Source organism: Aquarana catesbeiana, linkage group LG12 (genome assembly GCF_042186555.1).
Source record: "Aquarana catesbeiana isolate 2022-GZ linkage group LG12, ASM4218655v1, whole genome shotgun sequence".
Taxonomy (NCBI): Eukaryota; Metazoa; Chordata; class Amphibia; order Anura; family Ranidae; genus Aquarana; species Aquarana catesbeiana.
In genome coordinates, this window is record NC_133335.1 from 82999746 (window position 1) to 83021098 (window position 21353).

Below are 21353 nucleotides of genomic sequence, written 5' to 3' on the forward strand. Positions count from 1 at the left end.
ATATCACTCTGGGGTGTGAATATGAGTGTGGGGTGATGTGAACCCAGGTGCAGTGTGGGTGAATATAGCGGACACGGTGAAGTGACCCCTCCCCTGGGGTCCGGTGGATGTAATGAATGAACACAGACAGTACACAGTGCCGGGTGTCATGATAGGTAATGGCGGGTGAAGGGTGGGTGTCAGTGATGTCATATGACCAATGGTGACCCGCCGGGTGTCACTCCCACTCACTCAGCCAGGACTCCAGGCTCTCCCCTTCACTCTCCGCCATGTTGCCAGCGGAGGCCCCGCCCACGGCCAGTGCCAATCAGGAAGAGGTCTCCGAGGATCTCGCGAGAGGTGAAGAGGTCAGTGAGCGGAGAGTGATGGCGGCGTCCAGGGGCAGGCTGTTCGTACAGAGACTGAGGAGCGGACTGCCCGGGTGTGTGGTAATATGGCGGGAGGAGGAAAATGAGAATATGAAGTGCCCTGTCCGGGGTGACTGAGTACTACAGAACGGGGGACATGGCCCAATGTCAGCCTGAGGACACGGGGGGAGCTGAGGGGACACTTGTGTGTAGTATTGGATGGAGGAGAGAGAAGCCCTGTCAGGGTTGTATTGCTCTCTGTGTTCCCATTGGGGAGATTCTCCCTCTATTCTCTATCACGTGTCTCCTCACACAATATTCTCACCTGCTGACTTGACACCATCCATAGGCAGCTTAAAATCGTTGGAAATGATTACTTTGTAAAACAACCATTCAGTTTAACCACTTCAGCCCCGGATTTGCCCCCCTCAGTGACCAGGCCATTTATTGCGATTCGGCACCGTGTTACTTTAACTGACAATTGCGCGGTCGTGTGATGCTGTACCAAAATAAAATTGACGTCCTTATTTTTCCCACAAATAAAGCTTTCTTTTTTTGCGCTATAAACAAAAAAGACAATTTTGAACCCCCCCCCCCCCCCCCCTCTATTTTGTACTTTTTTTTTCTATAATAAATAAAAACAATTTTTTTCCTTTGTTTAGGCTGATATGTATTCTTCTACATATTTTTGTTAAAAAAAATTCACAATAAGTATATATTGATCGGTTTGCGCAAAAATTATATAGAGTCTACAACATAGGGGATAGATTTATGCTAATTTTAATTTTTTTTTATGATGGTCTGCGTGTGTTGTGTTTTTTTTTTTTTTTTTTTTTTTTTTTTTATTGGGGCTGCGACATTGCGGCGGTCAGATCGGACACTTTTGACACTTTTTTTTTTTTTGGGACCAGTGACATTTTATACAGCGATCAGTGCTAAAAATAGTCACTGATTGCTGTAGAAATGTCACTGGCAGAGAATGGGGTTAATCATGTTCCCTCAGTGTGTGTTCTAACTGGGGGGGGAGAATGTGGCTGACTAGAGGAGGACACAGATCAGTTGTTCCTACTTAGTAGAACAAACGATCTGTCTCCTCTCTCCTGACAGAACACATATCCCGGTTCTCGTTCTGTCACGAGCGATCGTGGGTGCCTGGCGGTCATCGCACTTGCCGGGCACGTGCATCGGCTCCGGGAACACGCTGCGGGCGCACTTAAAGAGCCGGTGTACACCTACGAACAGCGGCGGCTGGTCAGGAAGTGGTTAAAATAGAAATGAAATGTAAAACATGTGTATAGATATTAAAAAACATTGTATCCTTTTTTTTATTATTATATATAATATATATATATTTCACATGCCCTCTGTTCTCAGCTGCATAAGAGCTGGGGAAGGAGAAGCAGCTGCAGGACACTGAGCTTCCCAGTGAATGGCTGTGCGGGGGGGGGGTCGTATCAGGACAAGTCTGATCATTGTAGGAGAGCACACTGAATTCCCAGCACAGCTAGAAAACTGACCACGTTGTGCTTCCCTGCTTAGTGTGGTCAGTTTTTAATAGTAAAGCAGAGGGACTGGCAGGAACACCAGGGGTTTCACACAAAGGAAGCAATACAAAGAGAACAGGATACTTTTTCACACAAGCACGTGGTACAGCAGACACATATCAGGAATATGAAGTGTTGGGGTAACAAACGCTTTAACTCCTCAATTAAACACAAAAGTCAACAAATGAATCCAACTTAATTTAACATCAGTGAGTTGCAGTATAACGTTTTTCAGTCTTTTGAAGAGTAAGAAGACTGAGCCCTGTCTCTGAATAACTAACACTGACCATTGGAACATGGAAGAAGTGGGGAGGGTCTAGCCTAGGACTAAACTAACTAGACCTAAACAGGAGGGGAGGACAGGAAGATCTCAAAATCGCCTAATAAACAAGATGTAATGCCCCCAAATTGCCACTAGATGTCAGCATACTATGAAAAAAAAAAAACTGCCCAATGCAGTTCAATACAACGCAGGGAAACTTAAGAGTGGAATTCCACCCAAAAGTGGAACTTACGCTCTAAGGCCTCCTCCCCGGCTCCTGATGATGAAACTGAGCTTTTGGGAAGGAGGGGGGGAGCGGGTACCCGATTCTGCCACTTTTTTGTTCCAGTCACCTTAGGCAATCGGAAGTGGAAGTTCTCCTTCCCCCTCCCTCCACAGGTTCTAGAAGACTTTGGGACCAATCACAGAGCTTTAAAGGAGTTGTAAACTATCCTGCATTCTATGCATTAAGGTGAAAAACCTTCTGTGCTGCAGACACCCCCCCCCCTTTCTTACCTGAGCCCGATCATTCCAGCGATGGGGTTGAGCCCAACAGCTGTCTCGGGCCCTCATTGGATAGATTGGTAGCAGCGGAAGCCATCGGCTCCCGCAGCTGTCAATCAAATCCAGTGACCTGGGGGGGCGGGGCCAAGTCCTGCTGTCTGTGTCAATGGACGCAGCAGCAGGACTCAGGAGCGCGCCCGCAAGTGTTCCCCCATGGAAAGTGGCTCTCCACGGGGGCACTCGAGAAGAGGAGCACAAAAAAGGGATCAGGGCCGCTCTGTGCAAAACCCTTGCACAGAGCAGGTAAGCATGGCATGTTTGTTATTTAAAAAAAAAAAAAAAACCTTTACAATCACTTTATAGTGATACTAAAGTCTCGTGTTTATTATTTTCCTCCTCTTCTCGGGTCCCCCGCCAGCACTCCTGGCTCCTGCCAAGTGCCCCTACAGCAAGCAGCTTGCTATGAGGACACCCGAACTGAGCCGCTGCTGTGTGTGTCCGATTAGACATGGAATCGCGGCTTGGCCCCTCTCTATCCTCATTGGATTACTGACTTTGATTGACAGCAGTGGGAGCCAATGAGGAGGGAGAGTCCCAGACAGAGAGACTCGTGCAAAATCTCTGGATCTAGTTCGGGCTCAGGTAGGGCTGGGGAAAAAATCAATTGAAATCTTGAATCAAGTTGAGAGGTCAAATCGATTTTAAAATGTAACCACTTCCCGACCGGCGCACGCTGATGTACGTCGGCAGAATGGCACGGCTGGGCAAATGGACTTACAGGTACGTCCATTTGAATTCCCCGCCGTGCCATTGCGTGCGCGCCGGTCGGGAGCTCCGTGAGTCGGGTCGCGGGTCCCGCGGACTCGATCGCCGCGGGGATACCCGCGATCACCTCACGGAGAGGACGAACGGGGAGATGCTAATATAAACAGCATCTCCCCGTTCTGCCTAGTGACAAGTGTCACTGATAACAGCTCCCTGTCATCGGGAGCAGTGATCAGCGTAGTGACACACACAGCCCATCCCCCTACAGTTAGAATCACTCCCCTAGGACATACTTAACCCCTCCCTGCGCCCTAGTGGTTAACCCCTTCACTGCCAGTGTCATTTACACTGTAATCAGTGCATTTTTAATCGCACTGATCGCTGTATAAATGACAATGGTCCCAAAAATGTGTCAAAAATGTCCGACGTAAGTCACAATAAAAATCACTGATTGCCGCCATTACTAGGAAAAAAAAAATTATTAATAAAAATGCCATAAACTATCCCCTATTTTGTTATATTGCTATAACTTTTGTGCAAACCAATCAATAAACGCTTATTGGGATTTTTTTTTTTTTTTTTTTTTACCAAAAATATGTAGAAGAATACGATCGGCCTAAACTGAGGAAAAAAAGTTTTTTTATATATTTTTGGGGGATATTTATTATAGCAAAATGTAAAAAATAATGCGTTTTTTTCAAAATTGTCGCTTTTATTTTGTTTATAGCGCAAAAAATAAAAATCGCAGAGGTGATCAAATACCACCAAAAGAAATCTCTATTTGTGGGAAAAAAAGGACGTCAATTTTGTTTGAGAGCCACGTCGCACGACTGCGCAATTGTCAGTTAAAGCGACGCAGTGCTGAATCGCAAAAAGTGCTCTGGTCAGGAAGGGGGTAAAATCTTCCGGAGCTGAAGCGGTTAAGCAAATCGATTGTTTTCTTTTTTTTTGGACTCCGCGCCGGTCCCGAGGAGCTGCAGGCAGGAGTTTTTAGGCGAGGCCGCGGCTTCGGCCTAGTCCGTGAGGCCGGACGCCACGGACTAGGCCGAAGCCGCGGCCTTGCCTAAAAACTCCTGCCTGCAGCTCCTCAGGACCGGCGCGGAGTCCAAAAAAGAAAAAAAATTCGAATCGTGAATCGAGTTTTTTTTAAGAAGATCTCAGTTTTTTTTTTTTTTTTTTGGAAAATCTCCCAGCCCTAGGCTCAGGTAAGTATAAGGGTGGCTGCCGCACACAGGTTTTTTATCCTAATGCATAGAATACATTAGGATTAAAAAAAAAAAAAAACTTATGCTTTTACAACTCCCCTAATGAAAGTGAGGCAGAATAGTCTCTATTAGTCTTGTTTATTGTTATTACTACAAGTGAAAGAAAAGCCAAGATTTTGGGTTGTTAGTGTCAGCAGAACAGAAATAGAGGGGAAATCTTTCAATGGGGACACAAGCTCTGGTGACAACCAGGGGTTCCCTCACTTTGCAGTGACTTCTTCTCACTTCCTGTTTGGCTATGGGACAGGAAGTGAAGGGGAAATCTCCCCAATGGGACACAGATGGCAAAGAAAAAAGAAAAGCTGACGCGTTTATAACCCTCACTTTCCAAAATGAACATTTAGTTCTACTTTAAATTTGAATTGCTGGTATGAATTTTATTGCATAGTCCCAGCTTGGACCAATATAAGTATACATATCTCACACCTGAACCATCTGAGGAAGCTGCCACTAAAGTGATGTCCGCAGTCTTCCGGATCCAATGCTGTCCTTCTGCATACTGACCACAGAGGGTCACTTGAGCAGTACTGCTGCCATTCACAGGAAAGCCTTGTATTTTTTTTCAGTGAATACAAGGGGTTCTCTGAATGAGATGGAGAGGCAGGCCAGTGATGTCACAATCTCCACCCTGTCCAATCAGAGAGAATGCCTGTGAATGGCAGCAGTACCAAGTGAGCGACCCCCTTGGTCTCCTATGGATACAAGTGAAGCTGATCAATCACAGATCATGTTTCATCCCCATCCACAGCAACCGGGAAATTATGGAATGAAGTGATAGACTTTGCATCTTTTTTGGGTTCATTCTCTGATGTTCACTGATTTCCCTCCACTTTACACAGCAACACCCGCCAAGCCCATCCTAGGCCTGCAGGTGGGACATTGGATCCCAAGATATATGGCAGAGGGGGTGGTACATTCCAGTGTCTGTGGAGACGATTGGGCTTTCCACCAAAACGGAACAGTCAGCTTAACAAGTACACACTCCTCGATACTGTGTGTGGTTAATATATAACACTCCTGGTTTGTGATGCCAACATGTGACACGGTGGCAGCGAAAAGGCTAAAACGTACTTGTCCTACAGCTCATTGATTACAAGGAATGTTGTCTGTGCGCCCATTGGCAGGCCTGTATTCACCACAGTGGACCAGTGCTGGAGGTAGCAAAAAGCTTTGAAATATGCTGTTTGCTTGGCAATCTCTGGGCATCTGGTTTACTGACATCCAGGGTTCTGTTAGGAAGGTTTTCCTTTCTCTTACTGCCACAGCGACCACGGTTTCAACAGACAGGAAGTGGGGCAAAACTTGCAACAATAACACAATGGGGGTTATTTACTAAAGGCAAATCCACTATGCACTACTAGTGCTCTGAAATTGCAGTCGCTGTAGATCTGAGGGGGACATGCAAGGAAAATAAAAAACAGCATTTTAGCTTGTACATGATTAGATGATAAAATCGGCAGAGCTTCCCCTCATTTCAGATCAGCAAGTACACTTGTAGTGCAGAGAGGATTTTCCTTTAGTAAATCAACCCCAGAGAGCACTACAAATCTGACTGGTTTTAGGCTTTTCCTGATCAACTCGTAAATAGTCGTTTTATTGTCTGTGTTGCAGTCATTTTTCAAGTAAAAGCACAAACAGAATCCTCCACATCTGATGCTTGTAAGTGTATTCTTTTGTTGTATCACCTGCTGCAGCTCTGTTGTTCCATCCATTGAGTTGCTAGTATGCCCCAGGGACACAGGAATGATGCAGTGCCCATCCTAATAAACCAAGTGCACATCGAGGGACAAGGACACCCAACATAATGCAAGTGTCAGATGCTGGAGATTCTGTCAGCGGGTTTACACTGCAAGAGAGTAAAGATTTGGGGAAAAGTAGTGGGACAGGTAAGTGTATATATAGCAGGTAAAACAAGTATTGAACACGTCACCATTTTTTCGAGGCAAATTTATTTATATGTGCTTTTGACATGAAATGTTCACCACATGTCCGTAACAACCCATGCAATCTTTACATACTAAGAAACCAAGACAAATAAGTTCAGAATTAAGTTATGTGTAATAAAATGGAATGACACGGGGAAAAAGTAATGACACATGAAGAAAGGGAGGTGCAAAAAGGCATGGAAAGCCAAGACATCATCTGAAATCTATCAGTAATTAGAAAGCAATCCTGCCCCTTGTTAGTGCAAATATTTAATATCAGCTGGTTCAGTCTCATCTGATGGCCTATAAAAAGGTGTCTTATTACCAAGGTGTCGCACAAGAAACCTCTCATGATGGGTAAAAGTAAAGAGCTCTCTAGAGACCATTGCAACCTTACTGTTGCAAAACATACTGATGGCATTGGTTACAGAAGGATTTCTAAACTTCTGAATGTTCCAGTGAGCACTGTTGGCGCCATAATCGGGAAGGTGAACGAACATAATTTCATCATAAACCGACTACGACCAAGTGCTCCTTGCAAGATTTCTAACAGAGGAGTGAAAATAATTATCAGAAGAGTTATCCAAGAGCCAAGGATCACTTGTGGAGAGCTTCAGAAAGACCTGGAATTTAGCAGGTACAATTGTTTCAAAGAAAACAAAAAGTAATGCAGTCAACTGTCATGTCCTGTATGCACGCTCACCATGCAAGGCTCCATTGCTGAAGAAAAAGCATGTTGAAGCTCGTTTAAAGTTTGCTGCACAACATTTAGACACGTCTGTGAAATACTGGGGAATATAGTCTGGTCAGATGAGAAATTCAACTCTTTGCAATAATACACACCATGTTTGGAGGTCAAATGGCACTGCACATCACCCCAAAAACACTCCCATACCAACAGTGAAGTTAGAAGGTGGGAACATCATGGTGTGGGGTTGTTTTTCAGCATACAGTACTGGCAAACTTCATATTCCTGAAGGAATGATGAATGGAAAAATGTACCAAGACATTCTTGATAAAAATCTGCTGCTATCTACCAGGATGATGAAGATGAAACGAGGGTGGACATTTCAGCAAGACAATTATCCCAAACACAAAGCCAAGGAAACCCTAAATTGGTTTGAAAGAAAGGAAAATAAAGCTGCTAGAATGGCCCAGCCAATCACCTGACTTGAATCCAATAGCAAATCTATGGAAAGAACTAAAGATCAGTTCATAGAAGAGGCCCACAGAACCTTCAAGATTTGAAGACTATGTGGAAGAATGGGCCAAAATCACTCCTGAGCAACGCATGTGACTAGTTTCTCCATACAGGAGGTGTCTTGAAGCTGTCATTACCAACAAAGGATTTTGTACGAAGTATTAAATACATTTCAGTTAGCATGTGCAATACTTTTTCCTTGTGTCATTCCATTTTATTACATATAATAACTTATTTCTGAACTTTTTTGTTTTGGTGTCTTTGTATGTATGGATTGCATGGGTTGTTACCGACGTGGTGAAAATTTCATGTCAATGGCACGTAGAATTATATTTATCTAGAAAAGTGGTGACGTGTTCAATACTTATTTTACCCGCTGTATAGCCTTCTTTGGTAAGGAGTGACAGTCTCTTCAACCACTTCTCTTCAATGTACGTCCTTACTTTGACAGGGGGATATCGTTGTTATGGCAGCAGCTAGCTGCCTTAACCCTGGTATTCTCGTGTTCGGCCGGCGGTCTGGTTTCCGAAAAGAGTGGTCTCTGCGGCAGATTCGCTGGCAGTGGCGGAGGCAATCAGACATAGTCTTCCGGATCCAATGCTGAGTAGCTGTCATTCGGCAGCGGCGTCGGCAATCGGATCTTCACCCTGGCTGGGCTTGGAGATAAGTGAGGGGAAGATGACCCCCACCCGTCTCCATAACAGTGCAGGGCGGAAGCGTCGTCAAAACATCACTTCCGCCCACAGACCTTAAAGGGCAATTTTTAAAATATTTTTTTATAAAGGACAATTTTTTTTTTTAATTTTTTTTTTTTATTGCATTCAAGTGTAAATATGAGATCTGAGGTCTTTTTGACCCCAGATGTCATAAGTAAGAGGTTCTGTCATGCTTTTTTTCTATTATAAGGGATGTTTACATTCCTTGTAATAGAAATAAAAGTGACACATTTTTTTTTTTTATACCGTGTAAAAATAAAAGGTAAAATAATTAAAAAATACATTTTTTTTTTTTAAACGCGCCCCGTCCTGCTGAGCTCACGTGCAGAAGCGAACGTGTACGTGAATAGTGCCCGCATATGAAAACAGTGTTCAAACCACACGTGAGGTATCGCCATGATCGGTAGAGCGAGAGCAATAATTCTAGCCCTAGACCTCCTCTGTAACTTAAAACATGCAACCTGTAGAATTTTTTTAAACATCGCCTATAGAGGTTTTTAAGGGTAAAAGTTTGTCGCCATTCCACGAGTGGGCACAATTTTGAAGCGTGATATGTTGGGTATCAATTTTAACTTGTCTTTTTTTTTTATATTAAAAAAAATGTATTTTTTTTTTTTTTTTAAAGTGCACTTGTAAGACCGCTGCGCAAATACGGTGTGACAGAATGAATTGCAACGACCGCCATTTTATTCTCTAGGGTGTTAGGGAAAAAAAAGTGTAATGTTTGGGGGTTCTGAGTAATTTTCTATAAAAAAAAAACTGTAATTAACTTGTAAACAACACATCTAAAAAAAAAAAGGCTCGGTCCATAAGTGGTTAAAGCAAACCTGTTATGAACAAAATACATCGGCTTGCATAGCTGATGGCTGGCACACTTGTCTTCATCCTTCAGAACTGCACTTGTCCAGGACAAGTATGCCAATAAGTTGTTCTTTTACTGTCCTTGCTTGTTCTGCGTCAGTAGTTCATAAAGTACTAACATTGGCTAGCCTGATGGCTAAACAACACACACACACACACACACACACACACACACACACACACACACTTGTTTAGCTGTGAAAGAAATACTGATCATGTTAGAAATGTAGAGCTGTCCCTGTGCACACTTCCTATGTTATCTCAAGGAGTCTAATGCCGCGTACACACGGTCGGACTTTTCGTCTACAAAAGTCCAACGGACGCTGACGGACTAAAGCTGGCTGGTAATCCGATCGTGTGTGGGCTTCTCCGGACTTTCAACTGACTTTTTTAGCCTCAAATCCGACGGACTTTAGATTTGAAACATGCTTCAAATCTTTACGTCGTAAGTACGACGGACCCCGAAATCCGCTCGTCTGTGTGCTAGTCCGACGGACAAAAACCCATGCTAGGGCAGCTATTGGCTACTGGCTATGAACTTCCTTATTTTAGTCCGGTGTACGTCATCACATACGAATCCGTCGGACTTTTGTGTGGTCGTGTGTAGGCAAGTCCGTTCGTAAGAAAGTCTGCCGCAAGTCCGCCGAAGGTACGTCGGAAGTATGTCGGACAGGCTGTCGGACTTTTGTAGACGAAAAGTCCGACCGTGTGTACGCGGCATTACTGGCCTTCCTGGTTCTTGTCATGGACTGCAAAATAATGGGGGAGACTTACTAAAACTGGTGCACGTAGAATCTGGTGCAACTGTGTATAACAACCAATCAGCTTCCAGTTCACACTTTTATGCGAATTCTATGCAGATCAGATGCAATCCAAAAAGCATAGATTTACATGTCCTCTAAAAACAAAAAAGCATTATTTCCAATGAAGGCTGTTCACATATATGCGGTGCAAATTTGATCCGGTTCAAAAAAGGGTCCTGTGCGATGTGAATTTCAGCTCCATAGACTTTTACTGTGACCAGATTGAATTCGCAGTCCAGTGTTGACATCACTGCAAATGTTGTATTTATTTTTTTGCCTAGATTTTTATAGGAAATAAAATCAGATGTAACTATTCCCTTCACAAATTCACACACATTCGCATGGAAACTGCACATGCTAAGCAGAATTCGCATTGTGTTGTTAAAAAAAAAAAAAAAAAAATCTCAATGCAAATTCACACCGTGTACCGCTTTCAATTCGCACGGCATCAGTGTGGGCTTATTGTCAAAGCTTAATTGAACAAGCTGAAGTTCGAAGCTAATTGAATGCTATGCACAGCTGCACCAGATTTAGTAAATCTCCCCCAATAAGTCTCTCTAATAGTGGGAGAGCTTTTTTAGTAGTTTGGCAAAAGAAAACTGGATCCACAAAAATGCTGTAAATTATCAGCCCTCAACAGGACTTATGCCGCGTACACACGAGCGGACTTCTCGTCGGACTGAACTCCGAAGGACTTTTCGACGGAGTTCCAACGAAACGGACTTGCCTACATACGATCCCACCAAAGTCCGATCGTTTCGAATGCGATGACGTACGATGGGACTAGAAAAGGAAGTTCAATAGCTGCCCTTGCGTCGTTTTCGGTCCGTCGGACTAGCATATAGACGAACTTTTTTTTTCGATTAGTAATCGAGTCCGTCGGTAAGATTTGAAACATGCTCTATTTCTAAGGTCCATCAGATTTTTCGACAGAAAAGGTCCGATGAAGCCCACATACGATCAGAACGTCTGACGGATTCGTACCGTCGGACCTTTTCTGCCGGAAAGTCCGGTCGTGTGTACACGGCATTAGGTGCTGAATGAATTTCTGACAGATAAACCGGTGTTTTTCTGTACTGGCAGGGTGTTTAGAGGGTCATGAGAAAGTGTGCATGTATTTCAGGGATGTACTGCATATACAGTATGTGTGTTTATTACAGAAATGTAATATATTGCAATTTACCAATCATTTAGATGTGGTGGCTTCATTTTTTTTTTTTTAAGGTCCCCCCCCCCCCCCCCTCCTGTTTTCACCTGGTGATCTGGCCTGTAACACACCACCTGTATTGGAATGCCCAAACTCTGGAGAAATGAGCATAGGAGGCACAGCAGACAGTATCATTGTCAGTCTGGGGGGAGGGGAGTGTTAGATGTAACAGATTTAGATACACTAACAAATTGAAGCCAAACTCCAGCTCACACTTTTATAAGCAGTTACATCAACAGTTTTTTTATCTCTTTTAAGTAGAACTGTTTTACATAAAAGCTGATCATTGTAAACACCCCTGTCAGTGTTCAATGATTTGTCTCAGACTTATTGGGCAGATCACAGATGAAAATAAAAGAAAGCCCAAACAAGGAAATGAATGCAGCCAACATATCTAAGATTTGGTAACGTGCAATATATTGCTTGCTTTTGGGTTTAATACAGCTTTAGGCTCTGTTTCCACTAGTGCAACTTTTCATGCGACTTGGGACTGAAAAGTCGCATGACAAATTGTTTCCCATGATTTCCAATGAGTACCGTTCATATCTGTGCGACTTCAAAGTAGTCCCTGCACTACTTTGGTCCCACTTTGATGCGACTTGAGGTCTATAGATACAGGCATTGCTTCAAATCGCGGTAAAAAGTCGCGGTAAAATCGCGGTAAAAAATCGCGGCAAAATCGCACGACTTTGGGGACGCACTAGTGGAAACCTAGCCTTAAGATTAAAAAAAATATAATGTATCTGGAAAGAATGAGGCATTTGATTGCTGAAAGTGATCTGCTGTCTTTCTACAGGCTGATTCCTGTGCGGTGGAGTAGATATAGCCCTGCGTACCTAGATCCTGTCACAGATAAGGAGAAGTACCAACGCCCTTTCGAAGAATTAAGTAAAGAAGAAAAGGAAGAATGGAATTTGAAAACTGTCAGTCCAATTAAAGCATGTCCACCCAATCTGACCAGCTCTCTCTTCTATGATGAAACCGTAAGGTATTTATCTATTCAAAATGATCAAAAAAGCCACCCAATGGAAAAAACGTATTAATTGTATATAAACAAGCATGTTTCAGGGCTTTTTTTTAATATATATATATATATATATATATATATATATATATATATATATATATATATATATATATATATATATATATATATATATATATATTCTTTTTTTTTTTTTCAAAGGCATAAAAAAAAAAAAATACACTTTAATGAATTAAAAAAAAAACCCAGTATTTGCCCACATATTTTTATATAATGTTAAGGCCCCTTTCACACAGGGAACATCTGGTTTGACAGACTCCGCTTGCTCAGCATGGATCAATCTGTTGATCTCCGCTGAGCAGGCGGATGACAGGTGCGTCTCTGCTTACTGTGCAGAGATGGACCTGTCAGAGCCCCGCTGTCCTATGGGAGATCTAATGAAAATGGATCAGCCTGTCCGTTTTTTTTCATCCGATCCAATCCACCAGACGGATGGAAAATAGGGTCTCCATCCGTCTGGATTTGGCGGACCGGATTGACTAGCGGCAGATGTCGGTGGACATGTCACAGCTGGCATCCGTCACTCCATAGAGGTGAATGGAGCATCCGATCAGGTCTGCCTGAAAAATGGACAGGCAGACCTGATCGGACAGCATATGTGAAATGGGCCTAAAGGTGATGCTACACCGAGTAAATAGATGCCTAACATATCGCGCTTCAAACGCCTTTTACAGGTTACCTGTTTAGAGTTACAGAGGAGGTCTGCTTTTAGAATTATTGCTCTCACTCTGATGTTCACGACAATACCTCAAAAGTGTTGCGCGATCACAGTTTACATATGTGCGCAGGAGTAACTTATGCGTTTGCGCGTAAGCACAGGGGTGCTTTAAAAAATTTTTTATTATTATTTTCTACAAAGTGATTGCGTGGCTATTTATGCAAAATGGAATCCGCCGGCTGAAAAATTCCATACCGGGATGATGCCTGGTAGGTGCAGGCATCATCCCAATGTAACCAGCTCAACCCAAGGATGTCCTACGGGCCGGAAGTAGTTAGGGAATGTATGAAATTTCAGCGGGTTATTACGCAGCCAGCACCCGCTGTATTCCTTAACCAGTGACTCATCTGCTGTCAGTGGAAGTCCCAGCTGACAGTAGAATGTAAAAAAAAAAAAAGAGCCAACATTTGAGGATGACCCCCCCACAGCAAAAAACTAAAAATTGGCATGAGGTCCCCCCCTCAAAATCCATATATAGCTACACATACGTAGGTAATATAGTTCGCCCAGCAAGCTCACCTGTTGCAGTGCAGTAAAGAGACATTAAACATGGAATTAGATTTTAACAGAAATTAAACCACAACAGGGAGCATGTTCCAAACACTACAAAATGTAAAGTTAACCTGTACCTGGATTATGCAGATCAAAGCAGTAAAAGGATTGGACCAGTTAATACCACATGCAATCCAGTGCGTTTTTGTTCTGCATCAAAAATGCATGCAAAGTAGGTTATATGGTTTCCAATGGCATAGTTCACACCAGTGCAGTCAGTTTCAGGGCGTTCCAGTTCCAGAAAAAAAAGTAGAACATGCTGCATTTTTCCTGCACTGGAACACGGAAAAACACATTCAGAATGCACTGGAACGCATCAAAAATGCACAAGACCCCAGTACAGTGGAAAAACGCATCAAAAACACACCGGAACATGCCGAAAATGCATCCAGAACGGATCTGGAGTGTTTTTGTGGTGTGAACCAGCCCTTAAACAAACTGTCACTGATCTCTGTAGCTCCAGACACTGTACAGATATTTGTCCTTAACCACTTAAGAACCGGAAGGTTTTACCCCCTTAATGACCAGGTCATATTGCGATACAGCACTGCTTTACTTTAACTGACAATTGCGCGGTCGTGCGATGTTGTACCCAAATAAAATTGATTTCCTTTTTTTCCCCCACAAATAGAGCTTTCTTTTGGTGGCATTTTATCAACTCTGCAGTTTTTATTTTTTGCGCTATAAAGAAAAAAATGACAGACAATTTTGAAAAAAAAAAATTTTTTTTTTGCTATAATATCCAAAAAAAATGTAAAAAAACAATTTCTTCATCAGTTTAGGCCAATATGTATTCTACGTATTTTTGGTTAAAAAATCCTAATAAGCGTATATTGATTGGCTTGCACAAACGTTATAGCATCTACAAAATAGGGGATAGATTTAGGGACTTTTAATTTTTTCTATTGTTTTTACTGGTAATGGCAGCGATCAGCTCTTCCCCTTCTTCCTTTTTTTTTTTTTATTAATTGCGGCAGACAAATCTGACCCTAAGTGACCCTTTTTGGCAGGGAAGGGGTTAACACCAGGGGCAATCAAAGGGTTAAGTGTGTCCTAGGGAGGTGCTTTCTAACTGTGGGGGGGGTGGGGTGGACTGACAGGGAGTACACACAGATCGCTGTTCCTGATTACTAGGAACAATCTTTATGTACTCCCCTGCCAGAACGGGGATCTGCCTTGTTTATATAGGCAGATCCTCGTTCTGCCTCTCTGTGGAGCGCCGCCGCACCTGCGCATCGGCTCCCGCCCCACAGTATCTATTACACGAAACGACATACAGGTATGTCGTTTCGTGCAATAGAGCAGCCCTGCCGCAGTGTATCTGTGGCGGGTGGTCCTTAAGTGTGTTTTTGGGTGAACCTGGCCCAAACAAACTACTTTCTTTAGTAATGCAGCCCCTGTATGCATTTTTTTAGCTTTAGCTATATATACTAAGCAGCTCTGTGTTCTGGCAGCAGTATGGGCAGCTTCAATAAATACAAGGCTTCTTCTGAGAGGCTGAGGTGGATTTTGTGACATCATCTACCCGTGTCTCCACCTTGGTCAATAGGAGGAAGCCTTCAGGTGCTGTAAGCTGTTGTAATGGATTAAAAGTGATTTTGGAGTCTCTGATCTTTAGGATGAATACTGCACAGTACCTGCAGCTACAAAGATTGGTCATGAATTCAAAAGCTATTTTACTGCTTATTAAGAATATGTACCATATATACTCGAGTTTTTCAGCACATTTTTTTGTGCTGAAAGTGCCCCCCTCGACTTATACTCGAACCAAGCACTTTTCTGCAGCAAAAAAAATCATTTTCCGAACCGACTTTGGGGCCCCGTATCTCAGGGCCACTTGGTGCTAGGAACCCCAAATTTGTTTTGTAAACCCAGTGGAACTGGTACCACAACATATCCAAAAGCTGGGGTTCCTAGCACCAAGTGGCCCTGAGATACGGGGCCCCAAAGTCGGTTCAGAAAATGTCAAGCACTTTTCAAATGTCATTCTCTGCTGCAGAAAAGTGCTTGACATTTTCTGAACCTATTTTTGGGGCCCTGTATCTTGGGGCCACTTAGTGCTAGAAACCCCAGCTTTGGATATTTTATGGTGCAAGTTCCACTGGGTTTGCACTCCAAATTTGGGGTTCCTAGCCTAAGTGGCCCCGAGATACGGGGCCCCAAAGTCGGTCAACTGTGTCCATCTGCAGCAATGTCATTTCGGGACCCTTTGGGTTCAGAGACCCCAAATTTTGGCTGCAGCTAGGGTGCATCTAGGAACCCTTAACTACTGAGTTTGAAGTTCGGGGAACCTATGGCATGCAAATGGGAACAGTGAGGCTGCAAATGGGCATTGTAGACCCTCTTTTCCACTTACAGTAGCTGTGCATTTCTCACCCTCATCTTATTCTCGGGTCAATACGTTTTTCCCATTTTTTTGTGGTAGATTAGGGCCTCGACTTATGCTCGGATCGACTTATACTCGAGTATATACAGTAATCACTCTAATGTCCCCGTAGCCAGGCCACGGGTGCAACAAAACATGTTTTTATTGCAGTGGGTGTCCCCCAATTGGATAGATTTCCCTCTTGCATCTTGTCCCAGTGACACCAGGACACCAACATCAATTAAACCTGCTGTGAGGATATAACCCTTTTCTCTGCGGAACAAAAATAATTGCTTTCATTGGGTCAGTCAGCCTTACCAAATTCTGTTTTGTGACTTTATATATATTCACATTGCATAAAAGGTGGTTATTATTGTAAGCCAGGAACTCCATTCATTAACTACTATATAATTCCAGCAAATTCACAAGCATGATGATGAAGGGTGGCAACAAGATACTGTCAAGAACCATTATGAACAAGGTAAGTTTACTTTGTCAATTGTAGATTTACACAAATGGAAAAATACTTTACAGATATCTGCTCGATTTCCAAAGAAATGTTTGCAGTTTTACCTTTTTATGAAGTCGAAATGCGTAAAGAAAAACTCCAGGCAAAAATTTACTTACCTGAGGTGAATGGTTTACAGAACACATTGGGGTGTGGAATTTTGTTTAAAAAAACTACTTGTCCAAGAAACTAAATTGGGGTCCCAAAAAATTATTTTAACCAAAACCGTATTTAAATCTGAGGTACTTTCTAGGAATGTCTGGGACATTTAAAAACGAAAGGGGCTTTATGGCAACTTAAACTTTTAATGTTTTAACATTGCGCTATTTATCTCCTACTCACCTCCCTGCCAGTCTACAGCACCACACCTGGGGAGTAGCAGGGAGGGGAGAGACCTTGCAGTAAGACGAGCATCAATTGGGTGCTTGTCAGGAAAGGGGACTGTCGGGCTCTCTTAACACTCGGGAGAAGCACATTTGCTGAGCAAGTAAATGAGGCGCCGGCCCCAATGAGGAAAAAAAAGAGAGAAAACGTTATTCCTTGAGGTTATCCTCGCACACAGAAGCACTTGGGTGCTCAGTACAAGCGCATGCTGAGCAGTCACTGGCACTTTAGCATTACCTTGCTGTGAAAGTAAAGGTAATCTGGCAGCTTCATTAACAAATGCCTCCTCTAATGTTCTTAAGAGTTGACATTTTGTAAATCTCTCTTGCATACTTCTAGGTCATGTTGGTAATCCCTGAAGCCTGTTTTTAAAAAAAAAAAAAAAAAAAAAAAAACAAAAACAAAAAAAAAACTCACTCCTAGCTGATTCCCCCTGTCCAGGGGGACACTGAGCTGAATACACTGTCTTTGGATGGGAACAGTGCTTGCTCCAGTGATGCTGAAGGGTGATACTGAAATGTCCAACAGCTGTAGCATCCTGGAAACAGGACAGGGGAGCTGCCATGAGGTGGTGTTTTTTTTTTTTTTTGTTTGTTTTTTTTCTTGACTGCCCAGCATTACAGGAGCAGGGTTGCAAATCCACTCAAAAACTGTTGCGTAGACTCTGACAGACAGCCTGATCTACATTTGTTTGATACATGTCCCTCCATACCTTTTTAAAAACATGTAATGCACAATGAACATTTTAGAACAAACAAAAACATCCTTTCAAGTGTTAGGCATCAATCTCCTTCAACCTAGTGAATAGTAGAACAGATTTATTTGTGCTACATAATCCTTCATTGTTGTGTATATGAATATTTTTTTAATTTTTTTTTTTAGACCTTAGAGAAAATCAAGCGAACGCAGTTGGAGAAATATCACAAAGCCTCCCCTGATGAGAGGGAAAGTATAGAATGCAATCCTTACACCATCTTTCATCAAGCGATGGACAACTGCCAGCCAATCATTGGCCTCACAAGCATCTTAAGAGGCGGGAAATCCTATCAGGTATTGGCACCTGTCTTATGACGCACACATTTTATTTGCCCCAAATAAGTGTTACTAAATGTCATTAAAAAAAACTGGATGATCCTGCTACTGTCTAATCTGCCCCTTCTGTTCATGTGCCCAATTCAGTTGGGCTCCATTCACACCACAGCATTCTGTATTGCGGGCAGAATCGCCGCAAATTGCGGGACACTCTTGTGATCCCTGTTACTTTCAATTGCACCCAAATCGCGCTGCGATTGTCGTCTGACAAATCGCGTAAACAGAATCACGGGATGCCTGTCGCCCAAAAGAAGTTTCGGAACTTTTTTTAGGTGGTGGGAATCCTGCGATTCATCTGGCGACAATCACTCCACGGTTTGGGTGCCATTGAAAGTAATGGGCATCACAAGGGCGTCCCTTAATTTGTGGCGATTTGGAATCCCGGCAATTGGCCCACGATCCAGAATGCCATGTTATGAATGGAGCCTTAGGGATTTTGCAGCTGAGATGGCAGCTCTGCACATGCTCAGTTTTTAGTGAGTTTCTATGCTCCTTATCACATCTTAGAAGCCCATGTGACTTTAGAGTCACATGTGTGGGTGTATACACAGTGGTAAATGACAGCCCACTCCTTCTCCTCTATGCCACCACCTCTTTACTACCTCCTTATTCTAAGACACAGGCTTGAGGGGTGTGACAGCCTGTGACTGGCAGAAATCTGCCCACACCATGTTATTTCCACAAAATAATAAAGATTTCATTTCAAATATACTGTATTATTTAAAAGTTTATTGATATTATTTGTTTTTACTCTCCAAAGGCTGTTTTATTGGGGTTTCTTTTGAACATGTGATCAGTAGCAGAGGACTAGAAGCTCCTCCTGCTTATGTTTCTCTGCAGGCAGGCTGGGAAAGATATGGGTCATGTGACAGCTGTATATCCATTAGGAAAAAATGTACTTAGATGGGGTATTTTTTTAATAAAATAATTACAGTGCCATCATCCACATACAGAAATGGAAGGGACAATGTAAATTAAACAGTGTGTTTTTAGTATCACTTTAACGTGAGCTTTCTGATACAGGTACCCACACCGCTGACTGACCATAGACGTCGCTTCTTGGCCATGAAGTGGATAATTGCAGCATGCCGGGAGAAGAAGGTTAAGCGGACGCGGATGTATGATAAACTTGCTGATCTAATCCTGCAAAGTTCGAGTGGGGAAGGAAGTATTGTCAAGAAAAAACATGAGCTACATAAAATGGCCGAGTCCAACAGGGCATATGCTCACTTCCGCTGGTGGTAGAAGTGGCTGCACTCCCCTACCAGTACACAAATATACAGTGACTGTTCAAGAACGAGAAGCGGGAAAAAACGTGCCTAAATTAGGGAATCAGTATCAGGCCAGAGGATTGCATCTTTTACATGCTGGCAGCGTGCCCCTATGTACAGCATATTTGCACCTTCAGACTTACCCACCACAGCGCTCTCCTCCAGCACTTTGATGCCTCGTTTTTGTAGGAGTTGAGCTCCATTTTAATTGCAAGTTACTTTATCAATGCCTTTTCCTCTAATTTAGCCATTTTGTTTTTCCTGTCCTTTCAGCCAAGGTAAAAACCTTACTAGGTGCAAAAAAAACTTGAGTCTGGTTATTTGCAGCCTGCAGATGCTTACTGTAAATATGTTTTCTAGTATTTGTTTCTGCAGAATAAATATTCTGTTTAGGCATTCTGTGTAACTATTGATTTTTTTACAATGAGATGCTATTTAAAAGGGTCCTGGATGACTAAATACACAGATCAGCCATAATATGACCATCCACCTAATATTAAGTTGTTCCCCTTTTTTCACCACGGCCCCTTTTTGCTGTCAAAACAGCCCTGACCATTGAAGTATGGATGCCACTATACTTCTGAAGTTATTTTGTGGTATCTGGCACTAAGATGCCAGTAGGAGATTGTTTAGTCCTGAAAGTTGCAAGGTGGGGCCTCCAATGGATTGGATTTGCTTTTCCAGCACATCCCACAGATGCTTGACTGAGATTTGGAGGCCAAGTTAACACCTTGAACTCATTGTTGTGTTCTCAAACCATTCTTGAACCATTTTTGCAGTGTGGCAGGGCACATTATCCTGCTGAAAGAGGCCACTGCCATCAGGGAATATTGTTTCTATGAAGGGGTGTACTTTGTTAGCAACAATGTTTAGGTAGGCGATTTGTGTCAAGCAACATCCCCATGAATGGCAGCACCCAAGGTTTCCTAACCAAATATTGTCAAAATCATCATACTGCCTCTGCTGGCTTCTCTTCTTCTTATACTTCATGCTTGTGCCATCTCTTATGCAGGTTAGTGACACACACATGATGTAAAAGAAAATGTGATTTATCGGACTAGACCACCTTCTTCCTTTGTGCCTTAGTCCAGTTCTGAGGGACATGGGGTCAGTATGGGCACCCTGACTGGTCTGAGGCTCCGCAGCCCCATACACAACAAACTGTGATGCCCATTTTTCCCTAAACTTCTTTCAGAACAGCATCTGAAAGAGTGGCTCCCCCCCACCAGGAAACAGCCACCAATGTTTTAAAAGGAGGCTTCTCCCCACATCTTGTCAGTATTTGTGATTGCCAGGGGCTCTTAGGTGCTACCCTGAGAGACCAGACTTCTGCACCACCATTACCTTTTTTTTTTTTTTTTTCTCCAGACAGGTCCGGTCATCCTATTTCACACCTGAGGTGGCTGGGCGATGGGCTCCTTTTCCCTCTTCTGTGCATGGGGAGAGCCCATACTGTGTATGAGGTGCTGCTCCTAGGCAGTGGTGGGCGTCTTTCTAGGGCTCTCCTAGCCCTAGAAATGCACCGCCATCTTTTTGGTTTACCTGATCCCTTTGATATGCCATTAAAACAAGATAATGTTATTTACTTTACTTGTCAGTGGTCATAAAGTAATGGCTGATTGATGTATATAGGAGTACTACGAAAGAGACACTTTAACCTTTTCCATTCAGGGCAAAGTGACAGTGTCTGTGCAAAAGCCTGTCTATGAACTCTGATACTCGCCTTGCCAGCAGATTACTTCAGCTGCCTTAGCCACAAAAATAGGATTTTTTTTTTGTACTTGCCGTAAAATCATTTTCTCTGCATCCATCGAAGGACACAGCAGAGATCTTGATCGCTAATCGTTGGGTTGTAGCCCCACCTTCAGAAGTAGGACACTAGGCAGAAAAACAAAGCATAGCCTATAGGGTGACCCCTGATAGTGGCCAAATCCCCTAGTGTTCAACTCCCGAAGGTGGTGCTATTACCAAATGATTCAAGATCCATGCTGTGTCCAATGTAAAAAAAAGAAAAATTA

The 21353-nt window shown here is 43.0% G+C and overlaps 2 protein-coding genes across 3 annotated transcripts in view; one reads left to right on the top strand and one right to left on the bottom strand.

Moving 5' to 3' along the window:
* GGA3 (golgi associated, gamma adaptin ear containing, ARF binding protein 3) overlaps positions 1-353 on the bottom strand; it is a 93090-nt gene extending 92737 nt beyond the window's left edge. For both annotated transcript variants that reach the window (XM_073608145.1, XM_073608144.1), the window contains exon 1: positions 232-353. In XM_073608145.1, the coding sequence (XP_073464246.1) occupies positions 232-271 (40 nt within the window). In that variant the 5' untranslated portion in view covers positions 272-353. The remainder of the gene's footprint in view (positions 1-231) is intronic.
* On the top strand, positions 275-19731 carry MRPS7 (mitochondrial ribosomal protein S7). Its single transcript, XM_073608147.1, has 5 exons — positions 275-421; positions 12197-12388; positions 16498-16561; positions 17855-18022; positions 19088-19731. The coding sequence occupies exons 1-5, from the start codon at positions 366-368 to the stop codon at positions 19307-19309; spliced, it is 702 nt and encodes a 233-aa protein (XP_073464248.1). The 5' UTR covers positions 275-365; the 3' UTR covers positions 19310-19731.
* Positions 19732-21353: the final 1622 nt, after the last annotated feature.